The 25780-nt window shown below is 34.8% G+C and overlaps 3 protein-coding genes across 7 annotated transcripts in view; 1 reads left to right on the top strand and 2 right to left on the bottom strand.

The window, feature by feature from the left end:
• The window catches only part of LOC130171119 (zinc finger protein GLIS3), a 72545-nt gene extending 69650 nt beyond the window's left edge, over positions 1–2895 (top strand). For all 3 annotated transcript variants that reach the window (XM_056378961.1, XM_056378960.1, XM_056378962.1), the window contains 2 exons: positions 648–803; positions 917–2895. In XM_056378961.1, the coding sequence (XP_056234936.1) occupies positions 648–803; positions 917–1053 (293 nt within the window). In that variant the 3' untranslated portion in view covers positions 1054–2895. The remainder of the gene's footprint in view (positions 1–647; positions 804–916) is intronic.
• On the bottom strand, positions 2182–17982 carry elovl8b (ELOVL fatty acid elongase 8b). The gene is made up of 8 exons (XM_056378973.1): positions 17301–17982; positions 5534–5591; positions 4788–4975; positions 4553–4633; positions 4343–4399; positions 4134–4248; positions 3182–3309; positions 2182–3083 (listed from the first exon to the last, which is right to left on the bottom strand). Exons 2-8 carry the CDS (start codon positions 5589–5591, stop codon positions 2919–2921), a joined length of 792 nt encoding a protein of 263 aa, XP_056234948.1. The 5' UTR covers positions 17301–17982; the 3' UTR covers positions 2182–2918.
• On the bottom strand, positions 17301–25747 carry mutyh (mutY DNA glycosylase). Of its 3 annotated transcripts, none has more exons than XM_056378963.1 (16): positions 25546–25747; positions 24687–24817; positions 24245–24284; positions 24082–24155; positions 23915–23956; positions 23763–23834; positions 23489–23602; positions 23258–23355; positions 22749–22893; positions 22493–22580; positions 22215–22397; positions 21349–21494; positions 21105–21254; positions 20451–20501; positions 18079–20331; positions 17301–17373 (listed from the first exon to the last, which is right to left on the bottom strand). In XM_056378963.1, exons 1-15 carry the CDS (start codon positions 25649–25651, stop codon positions 20188–20190), a joined length of 1584 nt encoding a protein of 527 aa, XP_056234938.1. In that variant the 5' UTR covers positions 25652–25747; the 3' UTR covers positions 17301–17373; positions 18079–20187. The 3 variants fall into 3 exon arrangements, with proteins under 3 accessions (XP_056234938.1, XP_056234939.1, XP_056234940.1); XM_056378964.1 differs by having other exon boundaries at positions 17301–17369; XM_056378965.1 differs by having other exon boundaries at positions 17301–17369; positions 18089–20331.
• Positions 25748–25780: the final 33 nt, after the last annotated feature.

Raw genomic sequence — 25780 nt, 5'->3', positions numbered from 1 at the left:
CATAAAAGGCCTCAGCGAGAGGAAGTTGTCTCGTAGAGTAGCGATATTGCCCTGTGGCTCTGTCAGAGCATTTTTAGGACAGAGAGAGATTAGAGTCGTAGACACAGAGTGGGGAAAACCACATGCCGGAAGCCTTTTCCCTGCACTGAATTAGCCAACAAAATGCTGGCTCATGTATTCAGCTGTCTCTCAGCACCCTGACATTGGCAGGCTCAGCTGTCACTCCAGAGCCTTTTTCCTAATGCCTTAAACACTGTTTTCCCTGTAAAGATCTACACATGGACGTCTCTCTAACCGCGCTGTGGTCGGGGAGTTTCGTAAAAACGCTCCAGGAAAGGCTGCTTTCCCATTATCGTGACTCCTGCGGTCGATTCTGAGTACAAACTGAGACGATGGGGATAAATGTTACATACTAAGGGGCTGGCAGAGTTAGCACCAGCACAAATATAGCGTTGTCATAATTTGAGATCCACATTAAGCTTCAGCCGGATGAAACGGACGCTTACTGACCTTGGAAACAATCACCCATAGATGTTGGTGGCAGTTGATCAAGTCTGGCTTCTATTTTTCTCCCCTCTCTCTCTCTCTGTCTCTCTCTCTCTCTCTGTCTCACCCCCCACTCCTCAACATCCTCCCTCATTTCCTAGAATACCAAGGCAGCTTTCAGAGCTGCTTCCATTTCGGAGACTCCTACAGGATGGAGCAGACGGTCGGTGGTGTCCACATCCCAGGAGATTCTCACGCCTACACTTCCCATCAGCACAATGGCTTCCACATGTCGACTAGCAACTCTGGCTCTGCAGGTGAGGACATTTTATTTCGGGCCTAAATGCCGGAATCAAAAAGATCATAAAATATTACCTGAATGATTTTATTAAAAATATTAAACAAAGTACACATGTCATGTCTATTCCAGGCTTCAGCTTGACCCAGGAGCTGCAAGGAAACGCAGGGTGCCAGTTCTCTTCAAGCCCAGAGGAGAGCATTTTCTTCCAGGTGGGCAGCTTCGACCGCAGCCTGAGCCACATGTCCTCCGTCTACACAGAGACGTAGAGCAACACTGGAGCAGGGCACGCTTCACCACACCCACTCTACTACTTTGCAGTACAACTCCCTTCACATGCATCTTTACACACTCGGATCACTTCTTCTCTAGTTCTTGTTTCGTTTTTTTTTTTCTTTTTTCCAACAGCAAAATATAGCTCACACAGTGAATCAAAAATGATTTATAGATTCTTCTGACCTACTGGAAACCAACAGACAAAAAAAGCTTTGAAGTCAGTTGAGACTACTAACCTCACACTACCTGAATAGTCAAGATGCAAAGTTGGTTTAAATCCTAACCTTTATAGATCGTGACCCCTCAAAACAAAAATGTCACCAGTATTTTTCCAGGTGTTATGTGAACCATTTTCAGATGTAAAATTATTCAGTAATTCATGAGTAAATGAGCAAAGATTTGAGGAAAAATCAAAAAATTGATGCATTGTCTGATTCTGTTAAAGGGACACACTGATTTTACACATTAAGATCAGTTAACTTGTCCTGAGGAGTAAGTACTAAACAGCCTATAAAACACATGTAAAATGTTTTCTGTGTCTGTGAAGGAAGCTTTCTAAACTCTGAGAAAATAACCTCAATGATGTCATGGTGATGTCATCATGGTTATTTGGGATTGGGCTCGATACAGATTTAACAGAAAGCCTCTGTTCTAAACTTGGAATGCGTAGTTTTAGATATGTAGGTGTTTACCCTGCAGGGGGGGTCTTCCCAAAGACGCTGCCGAGTTGTAGCATGAGAATTGTTGGATCAGCAGGATCATTTTTTTGGAGCAAGAGACTAAAAGTCAGGATATCTCAACCTCTACTGGATCGATTTTGCCCCTTCTGTTTTTAATCTGTCGCTTGCAAGTCCCTTAACATAATTAAAGTAAAATGCTAAATTGCTGGAAGTCCCCTTTAATTATTCTATTCTTATTATTCAGATTTGTCTTGGGGGTCAGACATCCAAGTTGGGAACCGCTGGGTTAGAAAAGATTTGAAATATGTAAGAAGGAAGAAAACAAAAAAACATTTTGGTCAGATTTTTACTCATTTTAAATGAAGGGATAAATTACAGTTTCCTTTTCTTATTAGGACTTTTTAAACTATCTTCCCATCGAGGTCCATGAGAGACATAAGCTTTCCTTCTTAGATTCAGAATCACATTTATTGGCCAAGAACTCATCATGTACAGAGAATTTGTCTTGGTGCGAAGACTTGCACGCTTACAGTACAATCAGGCTGAGATTACACATGCAGTTCTTTCAGCTTTAATACATAAACTTCAGTCACTACAAAGTCCCTGAATGGACTTTAAATGAAACCTTTCCCTCCTCTCATGTTTTTTCCTCTCTAATCTACATGTTTCAATCTACTTTAGACTGAAGTGTAGAAAAGAATATATCATTTTGCCGTGTTGTTTTAGCAGTGGAAAAAAAATGTTTGCATTTCTGTATTTTGTGTTTTTTGCTTTTGGATTTATTTACTGAGGAGGGTTTGGGCTAATAAATTCTGCAATAATGCAGAGACCAACCTACTTTATTATTGTATGTATAAAATGTACAGTTTGTTTACAACAATCATGTTCGTCATTTTTACATTAAAAATAATGCAGAGAGGACTGAGCTTGTTCACATTAGTTGTATATGTCTGTAAAATATTCAATGTTCAAGTTTGTGTAGAACAGACAGTTGATGAGGACCATTAGAAAAACCTTCACACTGTGGACATGTTGTGCCCTCTAGTGGACACTGGTGGGGACTGCAGACACAGAACACTTGACTCACTGTGCAAAATACTTTGTCACACTATCGCGTAAGCGCCTCTCATTAAAGCCTCAGTGTGTTCGATTGTGTGTCAACGCCTCACCACTGCGTCTTATTTCTGCTTCTTCTTGCTGAGGTAGCTCTGATAATAGAAGTTACTGAAGAGGATGATGAGGGTGACACAGTAACCAAACACCACCATGTTCATGGTGTCGGGGAAGTCGCACTCTGTGAACAGGTTGTAGCCCGTGTGCACGAGGAACATCAGAAACTGCATCTGGAGAGGCAGCCGAAGACAAAATTTAGATCATTTTGAGTTACTTTCGAAACATACTGCATGTACAATTCCAGTCACACAGAGCAGGAGCCACTCACCAGCTGCAGAGACGTTAGGTATCGTTTCCACCATAGGTACTTCTGCATGTGAGGGCCAATCGCAGCCAGGCCATAGTAAGAGTACATCACTATGTGAACAAAGGTGTTGACCAGGCCGATGAAGAATGCTGCAGGATGTGGTGTGAATAAAGCAATGCAAAACATTTTTTTTAAATCAGTTAAATCAATCATTATACTCAAAATTGAAGTCATTAAATACATCAAAATACAGAGAAAATACTTGTTAATATTGATAGTGTGTGAATTATTAAAAGTATTTAAAATTTCTGTGGTGGAAAAAAGTAATGAGATTTTTTACTTAAATAAAAATGCCTAATATCTTTGGCATGAAAACAGTCATGTTTAAAGATAAGTTCATATCAGCATTAATTGAGGTGTTATTCTAGAGTGTTTTTTTTAGGGGGGTTGTCAACAAAGCCCATGAAAAGATAAAGACCAACAATGTGTTAGTCCATTTCTCAATAATTTCCAACTTTCTTAATCTGTCTGTAGCAATTAACCTCACACACGTGTTAATCTTCACAGATATATATGGTTTAATCTTTTTTTTTTTTTTTTAAATGCAAAGTAAAACATTCAAACTAAACACAGTTTATAGCACAAGTTGCTCAAATAGGAGGAATTGGTACATCTTTTGGGGACAATTTTCAGCAGTGGAAAAATACACATTTGGTGCTCCAGCAAGTATTTACGATCCAGTGCAATGGTGTGGCTCATTTATGGGTTTTTTTTGTTTTTTTTAATAGTTTTTGAACAACAACAGAGCTTCACAGCACAGAGGAATAAGATACCTACTGCGCTAGCTATACAGAAAATACTTGTAAGAACAATCAGCTGATTGTTGGTTTTTGGTATTTATGTGGGATTTGTTGGAAACAACAAAAAATATCATTAGAGCGCTTTCATTAAATTACTACAATAGTTGACTTACACTGTCCTCCAGCCACATACTTGACTCCCGCCCACCAGTTGAAGATCATGGTGCCATGGTGGTAGACATGAAGGAAAGTCAGTTGACTGTTCTTCTTTCTCAGGATGAAGAAGAGCTGCTCATAGAGAGAGAGGAACAGAGTTATAACTATATTCTTACTCCTCTGACTGAATTTCACTGATACTGAAAATGTTTCAACAAATATTTACCGTGTCAGAGAGCTCTATGACCTTGGAGAAGAAAAACCACCAGCAAACTCTGGCCATCTGGAGGCCGGAAAGGTGAAAGTTCAATTTTGCATTAATAATAATCCAATAAAGGTAACTGTATGTTTTATCTTTCAAACTGCGCTGTCAGCCGCCTGCTTTTCACATTTTACTGTGAATTCCAAGTGAAGCTTTTGTGAGAAAAATGCTTACCCTCATTGCCAATGGGCTGGTGCTGTAATCTACAGGCTGACAGAGGTAGCTGTAGTTTGAGAGCCATGATGTGACTAAGAACTAAAAATATTAGAACAACAATTTCATGAAATGATACACCAATAATATAACAATTTATGTTGAGCATAAGAAAATTTTTTTGAATCATATTTTCATGCTCAGGATTGATTTGGTTTCCCTGTTAACACAACGACAAAAAGCAGGACTCCTGCACCTCATAGAACATGTAGGCAGACAGGCCGACCATGGCGAAGTTGTAAACAATGAGAACGACTTTGAGGTCAACGGGTTCCCTGTGTTTCATCAGCCGAGGGCCGGCCCAGACCACACAGAGGTAAACCAGAAAGATGAGTGACACGGGGACGGGGGAGTAGACCAGCAGCCACGGGTCAGTCCTCCTGTCTGCAACATAATAGGGCTCTGTGTCAGGGACTCTCAGGCTTTATTGACATATGAATAAATAAAGTTCAGGGTACATACAAAGAAATACAAAGATTTACAGTTTGTCTTCTTCCAGTTCAGAGCAGATGACCCATTATATGTGCAATTATATAACTGTAAACCAATTAAATTTTATAAAGCTGGAAAAGAAATGCAAAAATGCAGTGGAGTATATGAAAAGTACAATTTTCTCGTGACAATTAAAGGGCTCTCCCTGAGTCTGGGTCTCTGTTCCTCCCACTCACATGCGTCCACTGCAAAAATGACTGTAACAAGATAATGGAGTATAAAAAATGGCGTGGTGGTGGCAAACCATGGGACAAGCCACAAAGCAGTCACTGTGAAGACTAGCACATCTGCAGCTCCCAACTCCCACATACTGAACACACACACACAGGCTTGTGCCTAAGACTGGGAATCTCTTCTCTGCTGTTGTTTTGCAAAAAAAAAAAAAAGAAAACCAATCAAAAAAGGAAAATTAATTGTATATGTAGGAAAAAATAATAATCATCACCACACCTCCATTGGCCACTATCCTCTGGTGCACAGACAGGACACTTTGCCATGCAGAAGCCATCTGAAAACATATAAAATAATGTATAGGGATAGATTTGTATCCTCCTAACATTTACAACTTTCAAACAGACATTTTTAAATCAATTTTCTATTTATGAAGCGGAAAAGCATTTGTGGATCTCAGTGACTTACTATACTATGACGTTTTTATGCCTTATTATACTATGACATTTTATGACATTTTTATACCTCACTATACTATGACGTTTTTTAACCTCTTAATGCGTTACTATACTATGACGTCTTTGACGTTTTTATGCCTTACTATACTATGATGTTTTTATGCCTTATTATACAATGACGTTTTTTGACATTTTTATACCTTACTTTACTATGACGTTTTTGACGTTTTTATGCCTTACTATACTACGACATTTTATACCTTACTATACTATGAAGTTTTTGGACGTTTTTATGCCTTACTATAATATGAAGTTTTATGCCTTACTTTACTGTGACGTTTTTTGACGTTTTTATGCCTTACTATTCAATGACGTTTTTTTGACATTTTTATGTCTTACTATACTATGATGTTTTTTTGACATTTTTATACCTTACTATACTATGACGTTTTTTGACGTTTTATGCCTTGCTATACTGTGATGTTTTCATGATGTTCTATGCCTTGCTATACTGGGATGTTTTATGCCTTTTTATACTATGATGTTTTTATGCCTTACTATGCTATTACATTTTTTGACATTTTTATGCCATCAAATACAATGATGTTTTTATGACATTTTTATACTATGATGTTTTTGACATTTTTATAACTTCTATACTGTGACATTTTTATTATGTTTTATGCCTTGCTATACTATAAAATTTTTTACATTTTTATGCCTTACTCTACTATGACGTTTTTTTGAGGCTTTTATGCCTTACTATACTGTGATGTTTTTATGATGTTCTATGCCTTGCTATACCGGGATGTTTTATGCCTTTTTATACTATGATGTTTTTATGCCTTACTATGCTATTACATTTTTTGACATTTTTATGCCATCAAATACAATGGCGTTTTTATGACGTTTTATGCCTTACTGTAATAGGACATTTTTTTTACATTTTTAAGCCTTAGTATACTATTACATTGTATGTCTTACCATACTAAAATGTTTATTTTTACATTTTTATGCCTTACTATACTATGACATTGTATCTCTTACCATACTATGACGTTTTTTTTTTTACATTTTTATGCCTTACTATACAATGACGTTTTTTTACGTTTTTATGCCTTACTATACTATGACGTTTTTTGACGTTTTATGCCTTGCTATATTGTGATGTTTTATAACATTTTTATGCCTTACTATACTGTGATGTTTTTATGACGTTCTATGCCTTGCTATACTGGGAAATTTTATGCCTTACTATACTATGACGTTTTTTGACATTTTGATGCCATCAAATACTATGATGTTTTTATGACGTTTTATGCCTTGCTATACTATTACATTTTATGCCTTATTATACTATGATGTTTTATGCCTTATTATACTTTGATGTTTTTGAAATTTTCATGTCTTACTATACTATGACGTTTTACGACTTACTATACCATGACATTTTATGCCTTACTATACGATCACGTTTTTGACATTTATATGCCTTGATATACTATGAAGTTTTTATGCCTTATTATACTATGATGTTTTAATTATGTTTTATACTATGATGTTTTTGACGTTTTTATGGCTTACTATACTATGACGTTTTTTGACGTTTTAATGTCTTACTGTACTATGACGTTTTATGACTTACTATACCATGACATTTTATGCCTTACTATATGATCACGTTTTTTGACATTTATATGCCTTAATATAATATGAAGTTTTTATGCCTTATTATACTATGATGTTTTTGAAGTTTTTATGTCTTACTGTACTATGACGTTTTATGACTTACTATACCATGACATTTTATGCCTTACTATACAATCACGTTTTTGTACATTTATATGCCTTAATATAATATGATTTTTTTTTTACGTTTTTATGCCTTACTGTGATGGCCACTGCCACACAGAATAACAGCCATAAACGTTACCATGCTGGTGGGGAGGTCCCTTCCTGGTGAAGCAAAAGGCGTGTCCGAGGGCAGAGGACATTTAAATCCTGTGGCCTGCCCATCAGGCCAAACCATGAGGGGGGTTTAGGTTTAGATAGCTTTTCCTTTGAATTAGTTGTAGTTGATGTCCATTTTGTTTCCCCCACTTTATATGTGCCCTCATGTCTCACTATGTTAGGTCACTTTGTTCAGTTAACATCTTGTTTTGTTGCTGTTATTTTGAGTATAATTCTCTTTCGCTGACCTCTTTTATAGGCCTAGATAATTAAGTTCTTGGTTTATGTTGTATTGTGTTTTTTGTGTAAATAAAAACCCTATTTTTTCCATCAAAACTCCTGTTCTCCTCATTGCCTAACTGCTTGGTCCCTGACACTTACTATACTAGGATGTTTTTTTGACATTTTCATGCCTTATTATACTATGATGTTTTTATGACGTTTTATGCCTTATTATACAATGACATTTTTGTGCCTTACTATATGATGACGTTTTATGCCTTATTATACTGTGAACTTTTATGACGTTTTATGCCTTATATAATATGACTTTTTTGTGCCGTACTATAGTATGACATTTTTTTTTACATTTTTATGCCTTTATTCTGTGACACTTATATGCCTTATTATACTATGACATTTTTGAAATTTTTATGCCTGACTATACTATGACGTTTTTTGATGTTTTTATGGCTCATTGTAATAGGACATTTTTTGACATTTTATGCCTTGCTATACCATGACATTATTATGTCTACCCATATTATGACGTTTTTTCATGATTTTATTCCTCACTGTACCATGACATTCTTATGTCTACCTATATTGTGACGTTTTTTGATGTTTTAATGCCTCACTATACCATGACATTCTTATGTCTACCTATACTATGACGTTTTTTGATGTTTTTATGCCTCACTATACCATGACATGTTTATGTCTACCTATACTACGATGTTTTTTGATGTTTTTATGCCTCATTGTAATATGACATTTTTATACCATAGTATACTATGACGTTTTTTGGTGTTTTTATTCCTCACTATACCATGACATTATTATGTCTACCTATAATATGACGCTTTTTGGTGTTTTTATGCCTCATTGTAATATGACATTTTTTGACATTTTATGCCATAGTATACTATGACGTTTTTGATGCTTTTATGCCTTACTATACTATGACGTTTTTTGATGTTTTTATGCCTCACTATACCATGACATTATTATGTCTACCTATAATATGACGCTTTTTGGTGTTTTTATGCCTTGTTATTCTGTGACGTTTTTTGAAATTTTTATGCCTCATTATACCATGAAATTCTTATGTCTACCCATAATATGATGTTTTTTCATGTTTTTATGCCTCACTATAATATGACGTTTTCTGACGTTTTTATGCCATGCTATACCATGACATTATTATTTCTACCTATATTATGACATTTTTTTATGTTTTTATGCCTCATTGTATTATGACGTTTTTTGCCATTGTATGCCATAGTATACTATGATGTTTTTTGGTGTTTTTATGCCTTGCTATTCTAGAACGTTTTTTGACGTTTTTATGCCTTGCTATACCATGACATTATTATGTCTACCTATATTATGACGTTTTTTGATGTTTTTATGCCTCATTGTAATATGACATTTTTTGACATTTTATGCCATAGTATACTATGACGTTTTTGATGCTTTTATGCCTTACTATACTATGACGTTTTTTGATATTTTTATTCCTCACTATAACATGACATTATTATGTCTACCTATACTACGATGTTTTTTGATGTTTTTATGCCTCACTGTAAAATGACATTATTTGACATTTTATGCCATACTATACTATGACCTTTTTTGGTGTTTTAATGCCTTACTATAATATGACATTCTTATGTCTACCCATACTATGACGTTTTTTCATGTTTTTATGCCTCACTATACCATGAAATTCTTATGTCGACCTATATTATGATGTTTTTTCATGTTTTTATGCCTCACTGTAATATGACATTATTTGAAATTTTATGCCATACTATACTATGACGTTTTTTGGTGTTTTCATGCCTTACTATAATATGACGTTTTTTGACGTTTTTATGCCTTGCTATACCATGACATTATCATGTCTACCTATATTATGACGTTTTTTGATGTTTTTATGCCTCATTGTAATATGACATTTTTTGACATTTTATGCCATACTATACTATGACGTTTTTTGATGTTTTTATGCCTTGCTATTCTATGACGTTTTTTGATATTTTTATGCCTCATTATACCATGACATTCTTATGTCTACCTATACTATGACGTTTCTTCATGTTTTTATGCCTCATTGTAATATGACATTTTTTGACATTTTATAACATACTATACTATGACATTTTTTGGTGATTTTATGCCTTACTATAATATGACGTTTTTTGACGTTTTTATGCCTTGCTATACCATGACATTATTATGTCTACCTATATTATGACATTTTTTGATGTTTTTATGCCTCCTTGTAATATGACGTTTTTTGCCATTTTATGCCATAGTATACTATGATGTTTTTTGGTGTTTTTATGCCTTGCTATTCTATGACGTTTTTTGACGTTTTTATGCCTTGCTATACCATGACATTATTATGTCTACGTATATTATGACGTTTTTTCATGTTTTTGTGCCTCATTGTAATATGACTTTTTTGACATTTTTATGCCATAGTATACTATGACGTTTTTTGATGCTTTTATGCCTTTCTATACTATGACGTTTTTTGACGTTTTTATGCCTTACTATACCATGACATTATTATGTCTACCTATATTATGACGTTTTTTTATGTTTTTATGCCTCATTGTAATATGACATTTTTTGCCATTTTATGCCATAGTATACTATGACGTTTTTTGATATTTTTATGCCTCACTATAACATGACATTATTATGTCTACCTATACTACGATGTTTTTTGATGTTTTTATGCCTCACTGTAATATGACATTATTTGACATTTTATGCTATACTATACTATGACCTTTTTTGGTGTTTTAATGCATTACTATAATATGACATTCTTATGTCTACCCATACTATGACGTTTTTTCATGTTTTTATGCCTCACTATACCATGAAATTCTTATGTCGACCTATATTATGATGTTTTTTCATGTTTTTATGCCTCACTGTAATATGACATTTTTTGACATTTTATGCCATACTATACTATGACGTTTTTTGATGTTTTTATGCCTTGCTATTCTATGACGTTTTTTGATATTTTTATGCCTCATTATACCATGACATTCTTATGTCTACCTATACTATGACGTTTCTTCATGTTTTTATGCCTCATTGTAATATGACATTTTTTGACATTTTATAACATACTATACTATGACGTTTTTTGGTGCTTTTATGCCTTACTATAATATGACGTTTTTTTAAGTTTTTATGCCTTGCTATACCATGACATTATTATGTCTACGTATATTATGACGTTTTTTCATGTTTTTGTGCCTCATTGTAATATGACTTTTTTGACATTTTTATGCCATAGTATACTATGACGTTTTTTGATGCTTTTATGCCTTTCTATACTATGACGTTTTTTGACGTTTTTATGCCTTGCTATACCATGACATTATTATGTCTACCTATATTATGACGTTTTTTTATGTTTTTATGCCTCATTGTAATATGACATTTTTTGCCATTTTATGCCATAGTATACTATGAGGTTTTTTGATATTTTTATGCCTCACTATAACATGATATTATTATGTCTACCTATACTACGATGTTTTTTGATGTTTTTATGCCTCACTGTAATATGACATTATTTGACATTTTATGCTATACTATACTATGACCTTTTTTGGTGTTTTAATGCCTTACTATAATATGACATTCTTATGTCTACCCATACTATGACGTTTTTTCATGTTTTTATGCCTCACTATACCATGAAATTCTTATGTCTACCTATATTATGATGTTTTTTCATGTTTTTATGCCTCACTGTAATATGACATTATTTGACATTTTATGCCATACTATACTATGACGTTTTTTGACGTTTTTATGCCTTGCTATACCATGATATTATTATGTCTACCTATATTATGACATTTTTTGATTTTTTTATGCCTCATTGTAATATGACATTTTTTGACATTTTATGCCATACTATACTATGACGTTTTTTGATGTTTTTATGCCTCACTATACCATGACATTATTATGTCTACCTATACTACGATGTTTTTTGATGTTTTTATGCCTCATTGTATTATGATATTTTTTGACATTTTATGCCATACTATACTATGACGTTTTTTGGTGCTTTTATGCCTTGCTATACCATGACATTATTATGTCTACCTATATTATGACGTTTTTTGATGTTTTCATGCCTCATTGTATTATGACATTTTTTGACATTTTATGCCATATTATACTATGACGTTTTTTGATATTTTTATGCCTCATTATACCATGACATTCTTATGTCTACCTATACTATGACGTTTCTTCATGTTTTTATGCCTCATTGTAATATGACATTTTTTGACATTTTATAACATACTATACTATGACGTTTTTTGGTGCTTTTATGCCTTACTATAATATGACGTTTTTTGACGTTTTTATGCCTTGCTATACCATGACATTATTATGTCTACCTATACTATGACGTTTCTTCATGTTTTTATGCCTCATTGTAATATGACATTTTTTGACATTTTATAACATACTATACTATGAAGCTTTTTGGTGTTTTTATGCCTTGCTATTCTATGACGTTTTTATGCCTTGCTATACCATGACATTATTATGTCTACCTATATTATGACATTTTTTTATGTTTTTATGCCTCCTTGTAATATGACATTTTTTGCTATTTTATGCCATAGTATACTATGACGTATTTTGGTGTTTTTATGCCTTGCTATTCTATGACGTTTTTTGACGTTTTTATGCCTTGCTATACCATGAAATTATTATGTCTACGTATATTATGACGTTCTTTCATGTTTTTATGCCTCATTGTAATATGACTTTTTTGACATTTTTACGCCATAGTATACTATGACGTTTTTTGATGCTTTTATGCCTTTCTATACTATGATGTTTTTTGATATTTTTATGCCTCAATATACCATGACATTATTATGTCTACCTATATTATGACATTTTTTGATTTTTTTATGCCTCATTGTATTATGACCTTTTTTGACATTTTATGCCATAGTATACTATGACGTTTTCTGATATTTTTATGCCTCACTATACCATGACATTATTATGTCTACCTATACTATGACGTTTTTTAATGTTTTTATGCCTCACTATAATATGACATTATTTGACATTTTATGCCATACTATACTATGACCTTTTTGGTGTTTTAATGCCTTACTATAATATGACATTCTTATGTCTACCCATACTATGACGTTTTTTCATGTTTTTATGCCTCACTATACCATGACATTCTTATGCCTACCTATACTATGATGTTTTTTCATGTTTTTATGCCTCATTGTAATATGACATTTTTTGACATTTTATAACATACTATACTATGAAGCTTTTTGGTGTTTTTATGCCTTGCTATTCTATGACGTTTTTATGCCTTGCTATACCATGACATTATTATGTCTACCTATATTATGACATTTTTTGATGTTTTTATGCCTCCTTGTAATATGACGTTTTTTGCCATTTTATGCCATAGTATTCTATGACGTTTTTTGGTGTTTTTATGCCTTGCTATTCTATGACGTTTTTTGACGTTTTTATGCCTTGCTATACCATGACATTATTATGTCTACGTATATTATGACATTTTTTGATGTTTTTATGCCTCATTGTATTATGACCATTTTTGACATTTTATGCCATAGTATACTATGACGTTTTTTGGTGTTTTTATGCCTTGCTATTCTATGATGTTTTTTGACGTTTTTATGCCTTGCTATACCATGACATTATTATGTCTACCTATACTACGATATTTTTTTATGTTTTTATGCCTCACTGTAATATGACATTATTTGACATTTTATGCCATACTATACTATGACCTTTTTTGGTGTATTAATGCCTTACTATAATATGACATTCTTATGTCTACCTATATTATGATGTTTTTTCATGTTTTTATGCCTCACTGTAATATGACATTTTTTGACATTTTATGCCATACTATACTATGACGTTTTTTGATGTTTTTATGCCTCATTATACCATGACATTCTTATGTCTACCTATACTATGATGTTTCTTCATGTTTTTATGCCTCATTGTAATATGACATTTTTTGACATTTTATAACATACTATACTATGACGTTTTTTGGTGCTTTTATGCCTTACTATAATATGACATTTTTGACGTTTTTATGCCTTGCTATACCATGACATTATTATGTCTACCTATATTATGACATTTTTTGATGTTTTTATGCCTCATTGTATTATGTCCTTTTTTGACATTGTATGCCATAGTATACAATGAGGTTTTTTGGTGTTTTTATGCATTGCTATTCTAGAACGTTTTTTGACGTTTTTATGCCTTGCTATACCATGACATTATTATGTCTACCTATACTACGATGTTTTTTGATGTTTTTATGCCTCATTGTAATATGAAATTTTTTGACATTTTATGCCATACTATACTATGACGTTTTTTGATGTTTTTATGCCTCACTATACTATGACGTTTTTTGATATTTTTATGCCTCATTATACCATGACATTCTTATGTCTACCTATACTACGATGTTTTTTGGTGCTTTTATGCCTTACTATAATATGACGTTTTTTTACGTTTTTATGCCTTGCTATACCATGACATTCTTATGTCTACCTATATTATGATGTTTTTTCATGTTTTTATGCCTCACTGTAATATGACATTTTTTGACATTTTATGCCATACTATACTATGACGTTTTTTGATGTTTTTATGCCTCATTATACCATGACATTCTTATGTCTACCTATACTATGATGTTTCTTCATGTTTTTATGCCTCATTGTAATATGACATTTTTTGACATTTTATAACATACTATACTATGACGTTTCTTCATGTTTTTATGCCTCATTGTAATATGACATTTTTTGACATTTTATGCCTTGCTATACCATGACATTATTATGTCTACCTATATTATGACATTTTTTGATGTTTTTATGCCTCCTTGTAATATGACGTTTTTTGCCATTTTATGCCATAGTATACTATGACGTTTTTTGGTGTTTTTATGCCTTGCTATTCTATGACGTTTTTTGACGTTTTTATGCCTTGCTATACCATGACATTATTATGTCTACGTATATTATGACGTTTTTTCATGTTTTTATGCCTCATTGTAATATGACTTTTTTGACATTTTTATGCCATAGTATACTATGACGTTTTTTGATGCTTTTATGCCTTTCTATACTATGACGTTTTTTGATATTTTTATGCCTCAATATACCATGACATTATTATTTCTACCTATACTACGATGTTTTTTGGTGCTTTTATGCCTTACTATAATATGACGTTTTTTGACGTTTTTATGCCTTGCTATACCATGACATTATTATGTCTACCTATATTATGACATTTTTTGATGTTTTTATGCCTCCTTGTAATATGACATTTTTACTATGACTTTCTTTTTTACATTTTTATGCCTTACTACACTATGACGTTTTATAGCTTACTATACTATACTACACTATTTTTTTTATCCCTTATTATACTATGATGTTTTTAACACGTTTTATGCCTCACCATACTATGATCTTTTTAATGACGCTTCATGCCTTATTATACTATGACGTTTTTTGGTGCTTTTATGCCTTACTATAATATGACGTTTTTATTCCTTGCTATACCATGACATTATTATGTCTACCTATATTATGACATTTTTTGATGTTTTTATGCCTCCTTGTAATATGACATTTTTTGCTATTTTATGCCATAGTATACTATGACGTTTTTTGGTGTTTTTATGCCTTGCTATTCTATGACGTTTTTTGACGTTTTTATGCCTTGCTATACCATGAAATTATTATGTCTACGTATATTATGACATTCTTTCATGTTTTTATGCCTCATTGTAATATGACTTTTTTGACATTTTTACGCCATAGTATACTATGACGTTTTTTGATGCTTTTATGCCTTTCTATACTATGATGTTTTTTGATATTTTTATGCCTCAATATACCATGACATTATTATGTCTACCTATATTATGACATTTTTTGATTTTTTTATGCCTCATTGTATTATGACCTTTTTTGACATTTTATGCCATAGTATACTATGACGTTTTTTGATATTTTTATGCCTCACTATACCATGACATTATTATGTCTACCTATACTACGATGTTTTTTGATGTTTTTATGCCTCACTGTAATATGACATTATTTGACATTTTATGCCATACTATACTATGAAGCTTTTTGGTGTTTTAATGCCTTACTATAATATGACATTCTTATGTCTACCCATACTATGACGTTTTTTCATGTTTTTATGCCTCACTATACCATGACATTCTTATGTCTACCCATACTATGATGTCTTTTCATGTTTTTATGCCTCATTGTAATATGACATTTTTTGACATTTTATAACATACTATACTATGAAGCTTTTTGGTGTTTTTATGCCTTGCTATTCTATGACGTTTTTATGCCTTGCTATACCATGACATTATTATGTCTACCTATATTATGACATTTTTTGATGTTTTTATGCCTCCTTGTAATATGACGTTTTTTGCCATTTTATGCCATAGTATACTATGACGTTTTTTGGTGTTTTTATGCCTTGCTATTCTATGACGTTTTTTGACGTTTTTATGCCTTGCTATACCATGACATTATTATGTCTACCTATACTACGATGTTTTTTGATATTTTTATGCCTCACTGTAATATGACATTATTTGACATTTTATGCCATACTATACTATGACCTTTTTTGGTGTTTTAATGCCTTACTATAATATGACATTCTTATGTCTACCCATACTATGACGTTTTTTCATGTTTTTATGCCTCACTATACCATGACATTCTTATGTCTACCTATATTATGATGTTTTTTCATGTTTTTATGCCTCATTGTAATATGACATTTTTTGACATTTTATGCCATACTATACTATGACGTTTTTTGATGTTTTTATGCCTCACTATTCTATGACGTTTTTTGATATTTTTATGCCTCATTATACCATGACATTCTTATGTCTACCTATACTACGATGTTTTTTGGTGCTTTTATGCCTTACTATAATATGACGTTTTTTGACGTTTTTATGCCTTGCTATACCATGACATTATTATGTCTACCTATATTATGACATTTTTTGATGTTTTTATGCCTCCTTGTAATATGACATTTTTACTATGACTTTCTTTTTTACATTTTTATGCCTTACTACACTATGACGTTTTATAGCTTACTATACTATACTACACTATTTTTTTTATCCCTTATTATACTATGATGTTTTTAACACGTTTTATGCCTCACCATACTATGATCTTTTTAATGACGCTTCATGCCTTATTATACTATGACGTTTTTACGCCTTACTATACCCTGACATTTCCATCACTTACCAGGGGTGTTTTTGTGTGGAGCTTGTATGTTCTCCTTATGCCTGTGTGGGTCCTCTCCGGTTACTCCGGCTTCCTCCCGCAATCCAAAGACACGGACATTAGATTCAATGGCCTCTATGCCTTTTCTTTGGCTTAGTATACTATGACTTTTTTTGCCTTATTATACTGACTCTGTGACTTACTATAATATGACATTTTAATGCTTCACTATCCTATGACTTTATGCGTTACTACACTATTACTTTATACCTTACTATACTTTGACATTTTTATGCCTTACTAAACTATCACTTTTTATTCCTTAGTTTACTATAATGTTTTTATTTCTTACTATACCATTACCTATGCCTTGCTATAGTATGACTTTTTTTGCTTTACTATACTATGACCTTATATGTCTTACCATACTATGCCACAAAGATCCACTGTGATATGCAAAATTTTGTGTTATTGGAAACTTTGTGGCTGTGAGGACGAACACAATAGAAATCTTTCAGAGCAGTTGAACAGCTTCTCCCCCACTCTGTGTGATGTCACTCACTCTAGTTGTGAACATTCCGCCACATACACACCAATTTAAAAACCTGGAAAGGTCCAGAAACGTTGATGAAACTTGTATTTGTGGAAGGCGTTCTATATTTACAGATTATACATTACGCACTGATTGTCGATCTGTTCACACAAATAACATTGCAACAAATCTACCTCTATTGTAATGCAATCATTAAAAGAGAAAAAAACTCAAATCTGAAACAACTAAAGACAAAACTCCACTCACGGCTTCTGACCTTGCAAACGGTGTTTCAGCAGTTAGCAACGCTGCAGAACCTTTGGACACTATCTGGAGCTGTTGGACAAATACGTACAAATTTCAGCACGCCCCCAAGTTTGGTCACACCCAGATCCCCGTGCTGTGATCAGCGATCAGTGATTTGAGACGGACTGGAGCGAGCAGCAACACCAGAAACCAAAGGGTGAACAAAAACAAACTAAACAATGTGGAATTTACGGAAGACGATTTGGGCCACATGTGAATATTTTTTACCTTACTATACTTTAAACTCAGAATTCTTACTTTTCCATAAACATTTTTCTGCATTAGGGCCACATGTGAATTTTCTTTTCTTTTTTCTTTATTTCCTCTTTTTAGAACTCTGACGTTAAACTCAGAATTCTGAGATTTGTAAGTGGATTGTAAATGGAGAAAGTATTGAGAAGATTTAGATCACTTCCTGCCCCCTTTTTTCCTAATGAATGTTCTCTAACAGGTTCAGTTGGTTACTTGTTCAGCACAGTAGTGGGCGCTGTTTCCCTCCTAAATGATTTTACTTTTTATTTATTCCTTATCTTCTGTCATATATTTATTCTACTGCATATATCTTTCTAATGAAATAAAAGCACCTTCTTGTCCATCGAAGGATACGTATAGACAGTATAGATAGTACATTTACTGAAGAACTGCACTTCAGTACAAATCTGAGGTATTTTTACTTTGTTTATATTTAAGAGAGAATTCAAAAAAATGCAGAATTGACTGTTGGTGGGATAAAACATCCTTAACACACCATAATCTGGTTTCAGAAACCTGGATATGGCCTGGATGTGTTACCTGATAAAATCCAGGATAGTGTGGCATGTAAACACCTTTACTAGCTTTGTGAACAGTCTCTGTTGGTTAAAATAAGAAGCCGAGATGTTTAGAAATCATGACACACCTGCACACAGATGATCAGAAATCTAATTAGAGCTATGATCATGTATCATCTGAATATGATAAAAAAAACAAAACCTGGTACAGTAACATGCATGTGAACACACTGATACTAATCTAATATTATAGTGTAAGAAAGTCACTCATATGCGCATTTGTCCGTGTTAATTAATCAATTATATACTTTTATTTGAGCAACATTTTTAAGTGCAGGACATTTATCTGTAATGGAGTTTTTTTTTTTTTTTTTACAGTGTGTTATTAAAGATCTGAATACTTCCTCCACCCCTCCACTGGTGAGTTTTATTTAAAGCAGTTTTTCATGGCTGTGTTAAACCTGCTGACAGTTCAGGACCAGAGGTAGATTGATGAGAAAATCACAGTGAACATTAATCCAGGACGACGACATATATCCATGCAGGTCTTCCAGCTGAATAGTGAGACATAACGCCAAGCAGTCAAACTGATGTTTTACTCTGTATAAGCTCCACCAAAGAGCATACCATTATATGAGCTCAGCAGAATTAGAATATGACACATTAACCCAAGCATTACTCAAAGAAGTCACTGTCGATTTCTGATTTTGGGCTAAATACAACTTCAACTTTCTTGTTATAATAACCTTTGAAAACTAAGGACAGACCAACTGATCACAAAAAAAATGATACAAAATAAATTGGTATGTTGTAATAACAAATTTAATTTAATTGTAACACAAGAGATTTTTTTTGATACAAAAAAATGTAAAATACTTGATAAATCTTGGTTTTGATTGGAAGATGACTAAGCCTGGTGTTTGTCTTGAGTGTGAATCTGAACTGGGCACTGTTATCCAAAATAAACTCTTTCCCTCCTAAAATTACAATTTTATTGTGGTAACAAAATTATCTTACATATAATGATGACAGTATGATGATGTAATGTTTAGGATGTCATACAGATGAAAAAGTAAAAGTCTACACAGTAATAAAATACAAGTCCCTACAGGAATATCAAATGATTAATATGTTGATTTTTTTTGTTGCTTTTGCTTCATGTTATAAAAATTTAAAAACTGATCTCTTTAAAATAATTTGATGGCATTTTGTATTTAGTTCCTGTGGCACCAAAAGAATGCAGGAGAACTCATATGCATGGAAAGGCACCATGCAGGACTTTCACACACACACATCTGCATCAAGATTCCTCTTTCACTGCCTTGAAGAAGGAGCTGAGGGAGAGTTGTCTGCCTCCATTTTTGGCTGCACCCAGTTTTGTTTTTTTCGAGGCCTGTGGTTTCTTGTCATTTTTTACACCAGTGGCCTTTTGCTTCTTTCCATCCTAAATGAGACGAGCAGAAACAAGTGACATACATGACATCTGTTATTAGCATAAGATTATAGGATACGGTGCATTTTTGTAAATGGCTATAAAATGGATAAATATGCCGAGGTGCTTACCTTAGAGGCTTGTTCTTCTTGATTGTCCACAGAATCGTAGAGCTTCACAATCTGCAGGAGAGTTGACATGTTGAGCCCATGAAACACATGTGAACAATCACTCACTCCTGCTTTTTTTAATATCGGTCTGGATATAAACTCAATGATTAGCTGCAACTGAGTTTCACATTCTCTGAAACTGAATTTAATACAATAACCATTATAACCTGTCTAGAATTTAAATAACTGAAATCCTGTAATGTGGCAAGAAAACTAAATGCAGCATAATGCAGCAGGTGTGTTACATGTCACACACCTGCTGCTCTTTGGGAAATGGTTTATATTTCACTTTACATTTTATTTTAATTAATCTGTTTTTGCCCCATGAAGCATCTGTTTACACCAGAGGAACAGACAGTACCTTTGGTCAAGTAGACTGTTGTTGCAAAAACCATGTTTTCTGTTTGTGATCAATCAAGTTCACTTCAGGTACTGCTATCCTCAATGACACAGCAGGGATTCAACACACACACACACACACACACACACACACACACACACACACACACACACACACACACACACACACACACACACACACACACACACACACACACACACACACACACACACACACACACACACACACACACACTGTGTAAACAACACACAAACCTTTTTCAGTCCTGTGGACACAGCAGCTTCATGTAGAGCAGATCTGCTCAGCCACTGTGCATTTTCAGTCTGTGTTTGTGTGTCACCGTCCTTCAAACGCACACTGTGAACCACATATGTCTGGTGGATGTGGGAGAAGATGTGAACCACCTGCAAACAGCAGTGCTCCATCAAAGGGTTGTCACGTTCCACATAACGAGTTTATTTGTATGGTAAAGTGGAAAAGCATGGTACTGTTGCTTACCTCTCCAACATACTTGCAGAGGCTCTCAGTCAGAGGAGTTCCCAGTATCCTGCTGATCACAGCACACAGCGCCCTCTTCTGCTTCATCTCAGAGTTCTCCTCCTCCAGCAGAAGACATGGAAACTCCCACAAGCCTGCCAACAAACCTGACAACACGCACGCACGCACGCACACGCACGCACGCACGCACACGCACACACACACACACACACACACACACACACACACACACACAGTCAGACCTCAGGGAGGGTGAAAACAATCATTGGAAGCACAACAAAAGCTGTTCATTTAACAAATAGGGTGGTTTCATTTTAAATTTTAATCTATTTTGTAAAAAAAATCTATTTTGTCACAGTCATCCTTTCATCCTATTAGACATTTGTGTTAAATTTTGTCATAATAAATGTACGAATTCTTCAGTTATGGCCAAACCCTGTTTTGTGAAGTCACCTTGACGTTGGACCACCAAAATCTAAGCAGTTCATCCTTGAGTCCATAAATTTGGAAAGATTCTCTCAAGGCGTTACTGAGATATTCACAAAAATGTGACAGATGGACAACTTGAAAACCTTTAGCTCCAGCCCTCTTCTGGCCCTATTATTTGCTTCTGGCCCTGGCTGTCACAAGCATATAAAGGCACAGGAATCGCTGCTAAAATGAACACTGAGGGAAATTAAGTCAAAGCTGCAGGAAGATTGAAAAATCAAACTGGACTCCCTATTTTTTTCAGCAGTTAAAATAGGGACATGAAAACAAAATAGCAATTGAGTCTCATTATCAGGCTATAGACTCCTTAATTTGCAGCAATCTCTTGACTGCCACAAACTGATCCTCCAGCTGTGAGAAATTCTGCTGGCACTGACCTTTGTTCGGTCTCTGTGTGAGCAGGTACTCGTCCTCTCCCTCCTCTCCAGGTCTGATCACCACACAGGTCAGAGTTCGCTCCACTCGGGGTGGCTTCTTTGCCGGCTTTCTGGGGAAGTTCTGAACGCCCAACTCATCGTCCCAGGGATCCGAGGGACACAGCGGACAAGTCCCACTGCTCACTGAGGGAGAGGAGAAATGTCAGAAGTGATTTTATATCATGACATCATGAAGGTCTGAGAGGTCTGAAAGAGAAAAGAGGAGGAAGAACACTTACCACAGTCTTCTATATCAGGCAGGGATGAAGTCTTCCTCTCCAGCTTCAACAAAAGCTTCTTAGAGTTTTGCTCTTGTTTGACATGAACCTACATATATTGAGACACTGTATAGTTATGCATGCTCTGACAGGGTGGCCTTACTATGATCCCAGACGTTAACAATCTCTGTACAACTTCTTCTGTATTTACAATAAAAAGCAAAGGACAAACCATAAATTCTTATTAGCAATGGTTAGCATTTGAGATAGTCTTTACCTTGCGATAAGAGCGGCAGTGAGACTGTACAGGACACCGGTTGCACACTGGTGCTTTAGGGGTGCACACTCGTGCTCCCAGCTCCATCATGGCCTGGTTGAAGTCCCCAGGTTTCTCTGGGTCCACCAGTGTATTGGCTAGACCCCTGAAATAAAGAAGAAAGAAAAAACATTAAAAACTAGAACCATGGCATATTTACTTCACCAATTAATCACTCCAAAACTAATGTATTTCAAGATATTATCCTTATTATGTTATATATTTCTAAGGAATATTCATCAGCTTTTAAAAAAGAGTTTCCTTGACATCCTTCGCACAAATAAATCACAAAATCAAAAAATATTGAACAACAGTTGTCTGGACTCTTCTGAGACAACACTCAACATGCAGGAATCATCTTGTGTAGTAAAACAAAGCTGCCCATGAGAAGCTGAACTAATACTGAAAAACTGGTACTAAAGTCAAAATCCAGGAGTATTAAGGATATTTAGTTTGGAGTTTAAACTCACCACAGTGCCTCTGTTACTGCAGGACTTGTGCTTTCAGCTCCTATAGCCCTCAGGCGACACAGCACTCGAATCACATTGCCATCCACGGCTCCAGTAACCTAGGCAACAGGCATGATGTCAGTCATCAGTGACAAATGGAGGTACTGCAGTTATGACATGTAACCTCAGAGTGTGTGTGTGTGTGTGTGTGTGTGTGTGTGTGTGTGTGTGTGTGTGTGTCTAATAACCAACCTGTCCCAGTGCAATAGAGCCTATAGCTGCAGCAGTGTAGCGTCCCACACCAGGTAACTGTTTCAGCAGGCTGTCGACAGTCTGAGGCATCTGTCCCTTCAGCTCTGTCACAACCTAAAATAACAAAGTTATAACTGTTAACAGGTGGATCAATTCATAAATCTTTGCTCACATTTACATAAAGCTGCTGGTACAATGAAGAAAAATGGAGAAGGCCTGAGAGTGACACATAGATACATGCTACAAAACAAATGTTACAAAGTGCAACACAAACCTTCTGAGCTCCTTCATGCAGTCTTTTCCCCCGGGAGTAGTAGCCAAGACCCGCCCACATCTGGTTCACCTCCTACAAATAAATAAAGTCATTTGAAATTCGAAAACAATCTTTAAATCACCATAGTTTCCATAGCTGCTTTTAGAAATCACCTCAAGTGTAGCAGATGCAAGGTCCTGCACCGTGGGCCACCGCTGGAACATAATAAAGAGAGAGTCCAAATTACACACAAGGTTGTATATTCACTAGATTTAAAGTATCCAAAGTCAAAGGTATCCAAAGGAATCCAAAAGTAACTTAATATGTCAGAGGAACTTACCTTCATCCATTTGTTGTAGTAGTCTTTTACTGTGGCAACTTGAGTCTGCTGCAGCATAATCTCTGAAACCCACACTGATAAAAAAGAGAGAGACACACTGTCCTGTAAATGGCGTCAGCAGCAGTTCAACATATCGAAATCTGCCAGGAAAACGTTTTCTTACCTGCATATGTCCTAATGTTGAGGTCTGGTTCTGTCATAGCCTGTCAGAGAAATACAGGGAGCCAGTCAGTTGGATTACTTCATGGTAATTGCAAGCATTGGTTCTACGCTGCCTAATGTGTGTAATGATACACTGAAGTAAGAACTTGTGCTAATAACCAAACTAAGGCATCACATTACTGTAATTTCAGAAGAATTTCAGGTAAATACTGTCAGATAACATTGATAAATGAGGATATGATATTCTGACTGTATTGCACAGGTATAATCTACTAGGTGTGACTTTAATCTCAGTGGTAAAAGCATCCTTGCAGGTGTCTGCTGCAGTAAACATGTCCCTGAACCAGACTTACTAAAACGCCTTCTGTCATATATAATTTAAATTAATGAATGCTAGTGAGTTGGTCTCTGACAAAACCTGCAAAACAAATGTTTCTTTTTACCAGAGTCCTCCATGGCAGCTCTCTCTTCTCCTTGTCGTACCAGTTCAGGAGCTGAGAGCGCAGCTGCAGAACATCAGCAGGATCAGGGAAGGTGTGGTACGCGGACGGCAAGGCAGCATTTGTGGTTTCCTCTGGAAGGCCAAAAAAAAATACTGTTCTCATTCCAACTTTTCATAAAGCAAATTCCACTGATGTTCAAGTAATAAAATATTTATCAAATACTCCAGGATGGTTCAAATGTTACACAGTATGCTGCCTGAGTGAATAAACAGAACATGTGATTTTAATGAGGTAATAAATAAATATTACTGAAACCGTGTTTTATGTCTGAAGTTATGTATTGTATGAATTAATTAAATTTTTATCATTGTATCATGAACATAAATGTGCCCAGTCCACACGGTCTTACAAGATCCCAAATATTCACACAAGCCAGCACCAGAGTGGAGCGTATTTGTCATGATTTAACATCATGCAAACATATGCCTAAATGACCATCCTTAATCCCGGGAGCTAGACCACTCACAGATACTGCAAAGAGAGCTGGAGAGAAATAATATCCTGGTTTTTGACTGCTTTTTTAACGTGAAGCTTTATTTAAAATAAGTTGGCAAAGACAGTCAGAGTTAAGTCTCTCTAAAAGAAATGTGAAACTGAACATAATATATGAAACCACAGGGTAAAGTGTTGCTCTATAGGATGTGTCTATAGACTGAGGTTGTAGTATTCACTAGTACCAACCAACTCATGCAGGCCACAGGATGTTTGAAGACAGACACCGACAGACAAACAATGCACTGGTTCACACTCATGTGTCTGAGTATCAGTCTTTTAGGTAACATCAACGAGGAAGCTATACCTTCTTTCACTGCAGTCTTTGTCCTCTTGCGCTTTGGTTTTGCAGTTTCTACCATTTCCTGTGCGGCTCTTTTGCCTTTATGCATCGCTGAACGTAACCGGCTCATGGCCAGACACCGTGTGAAGAGACTTATTTTGTTTCTTGTTTACCTCACGGCTTCATTTTGACTCCCGCCACGTTCAGGACGGGACAAGCGCTGCTCGTCCAATCCGCTGCAAGGAACAGATAACGTAGG

This window comes from Seriola aureovittata, chromosome 6, assembly GCF_021018895.1.
Source record: "Seriola aureovittata isolate HTS-2021-v1 ecotype China chromosome 6, ASM2101889v1, whole genome shotgun sequence".
NCBI lineage: Eukaryota > Metazoa > Chordata > Actinopteri > Carangiformes > Carangidae > Seriola > Seriola aureovittata.
This window is presented reverse-complemented; position numbering and strand designations above follow the sequence as displayed.

Excerpts from the sequence above, each read along its gene's own strand:
- mutyh (XM_056378963.1), bottom strand. The coding sequence starts at position 25,651 with ATGAGCCGGTTACGTTCAGCGATGCATAAAGGCAAAAGAGCCGCACAG. Across the intron at positions 24,818-25,545 it reads AAAGACTGCAGTGAAAGAAG|AGGAAACCACAAATGCTGCC; the intron begins GTATAGCTTCCT and ends TTGGCCTTCCAG. Across the intron at positions 20,502-21,104 it reads TGTCCACAGGACTGAAAAAG|ATTGTGAAGCTCTACGATTC; the intron begins GTTTGTGTGTTG and ends ACTCTCCTGCAG.
- elovl8b (XM_056378973.1), bottom strand. The coding sequence starts at position 5,591 with ATGGCTTCTGCATGGCAAAGTGTCCTGTCTGTGCACCAGAGGATAGTG. Across the intron at positions 4,976-5,533 it reads GAGGATAGTGGCCAATGGAG|ACAGGAGGACTGACCCGTGG; the intron begins GTGTGGTGATGA and ends ATTATGTTGCAG. Across the intron at positions 4,249-4,342 it reads TCATAGAGCTCTCTGACACG|CTCTTCTTCATCCTGAGAAA; the intron begins GTAAATATTTGT and ends CTCTATGAGCAG.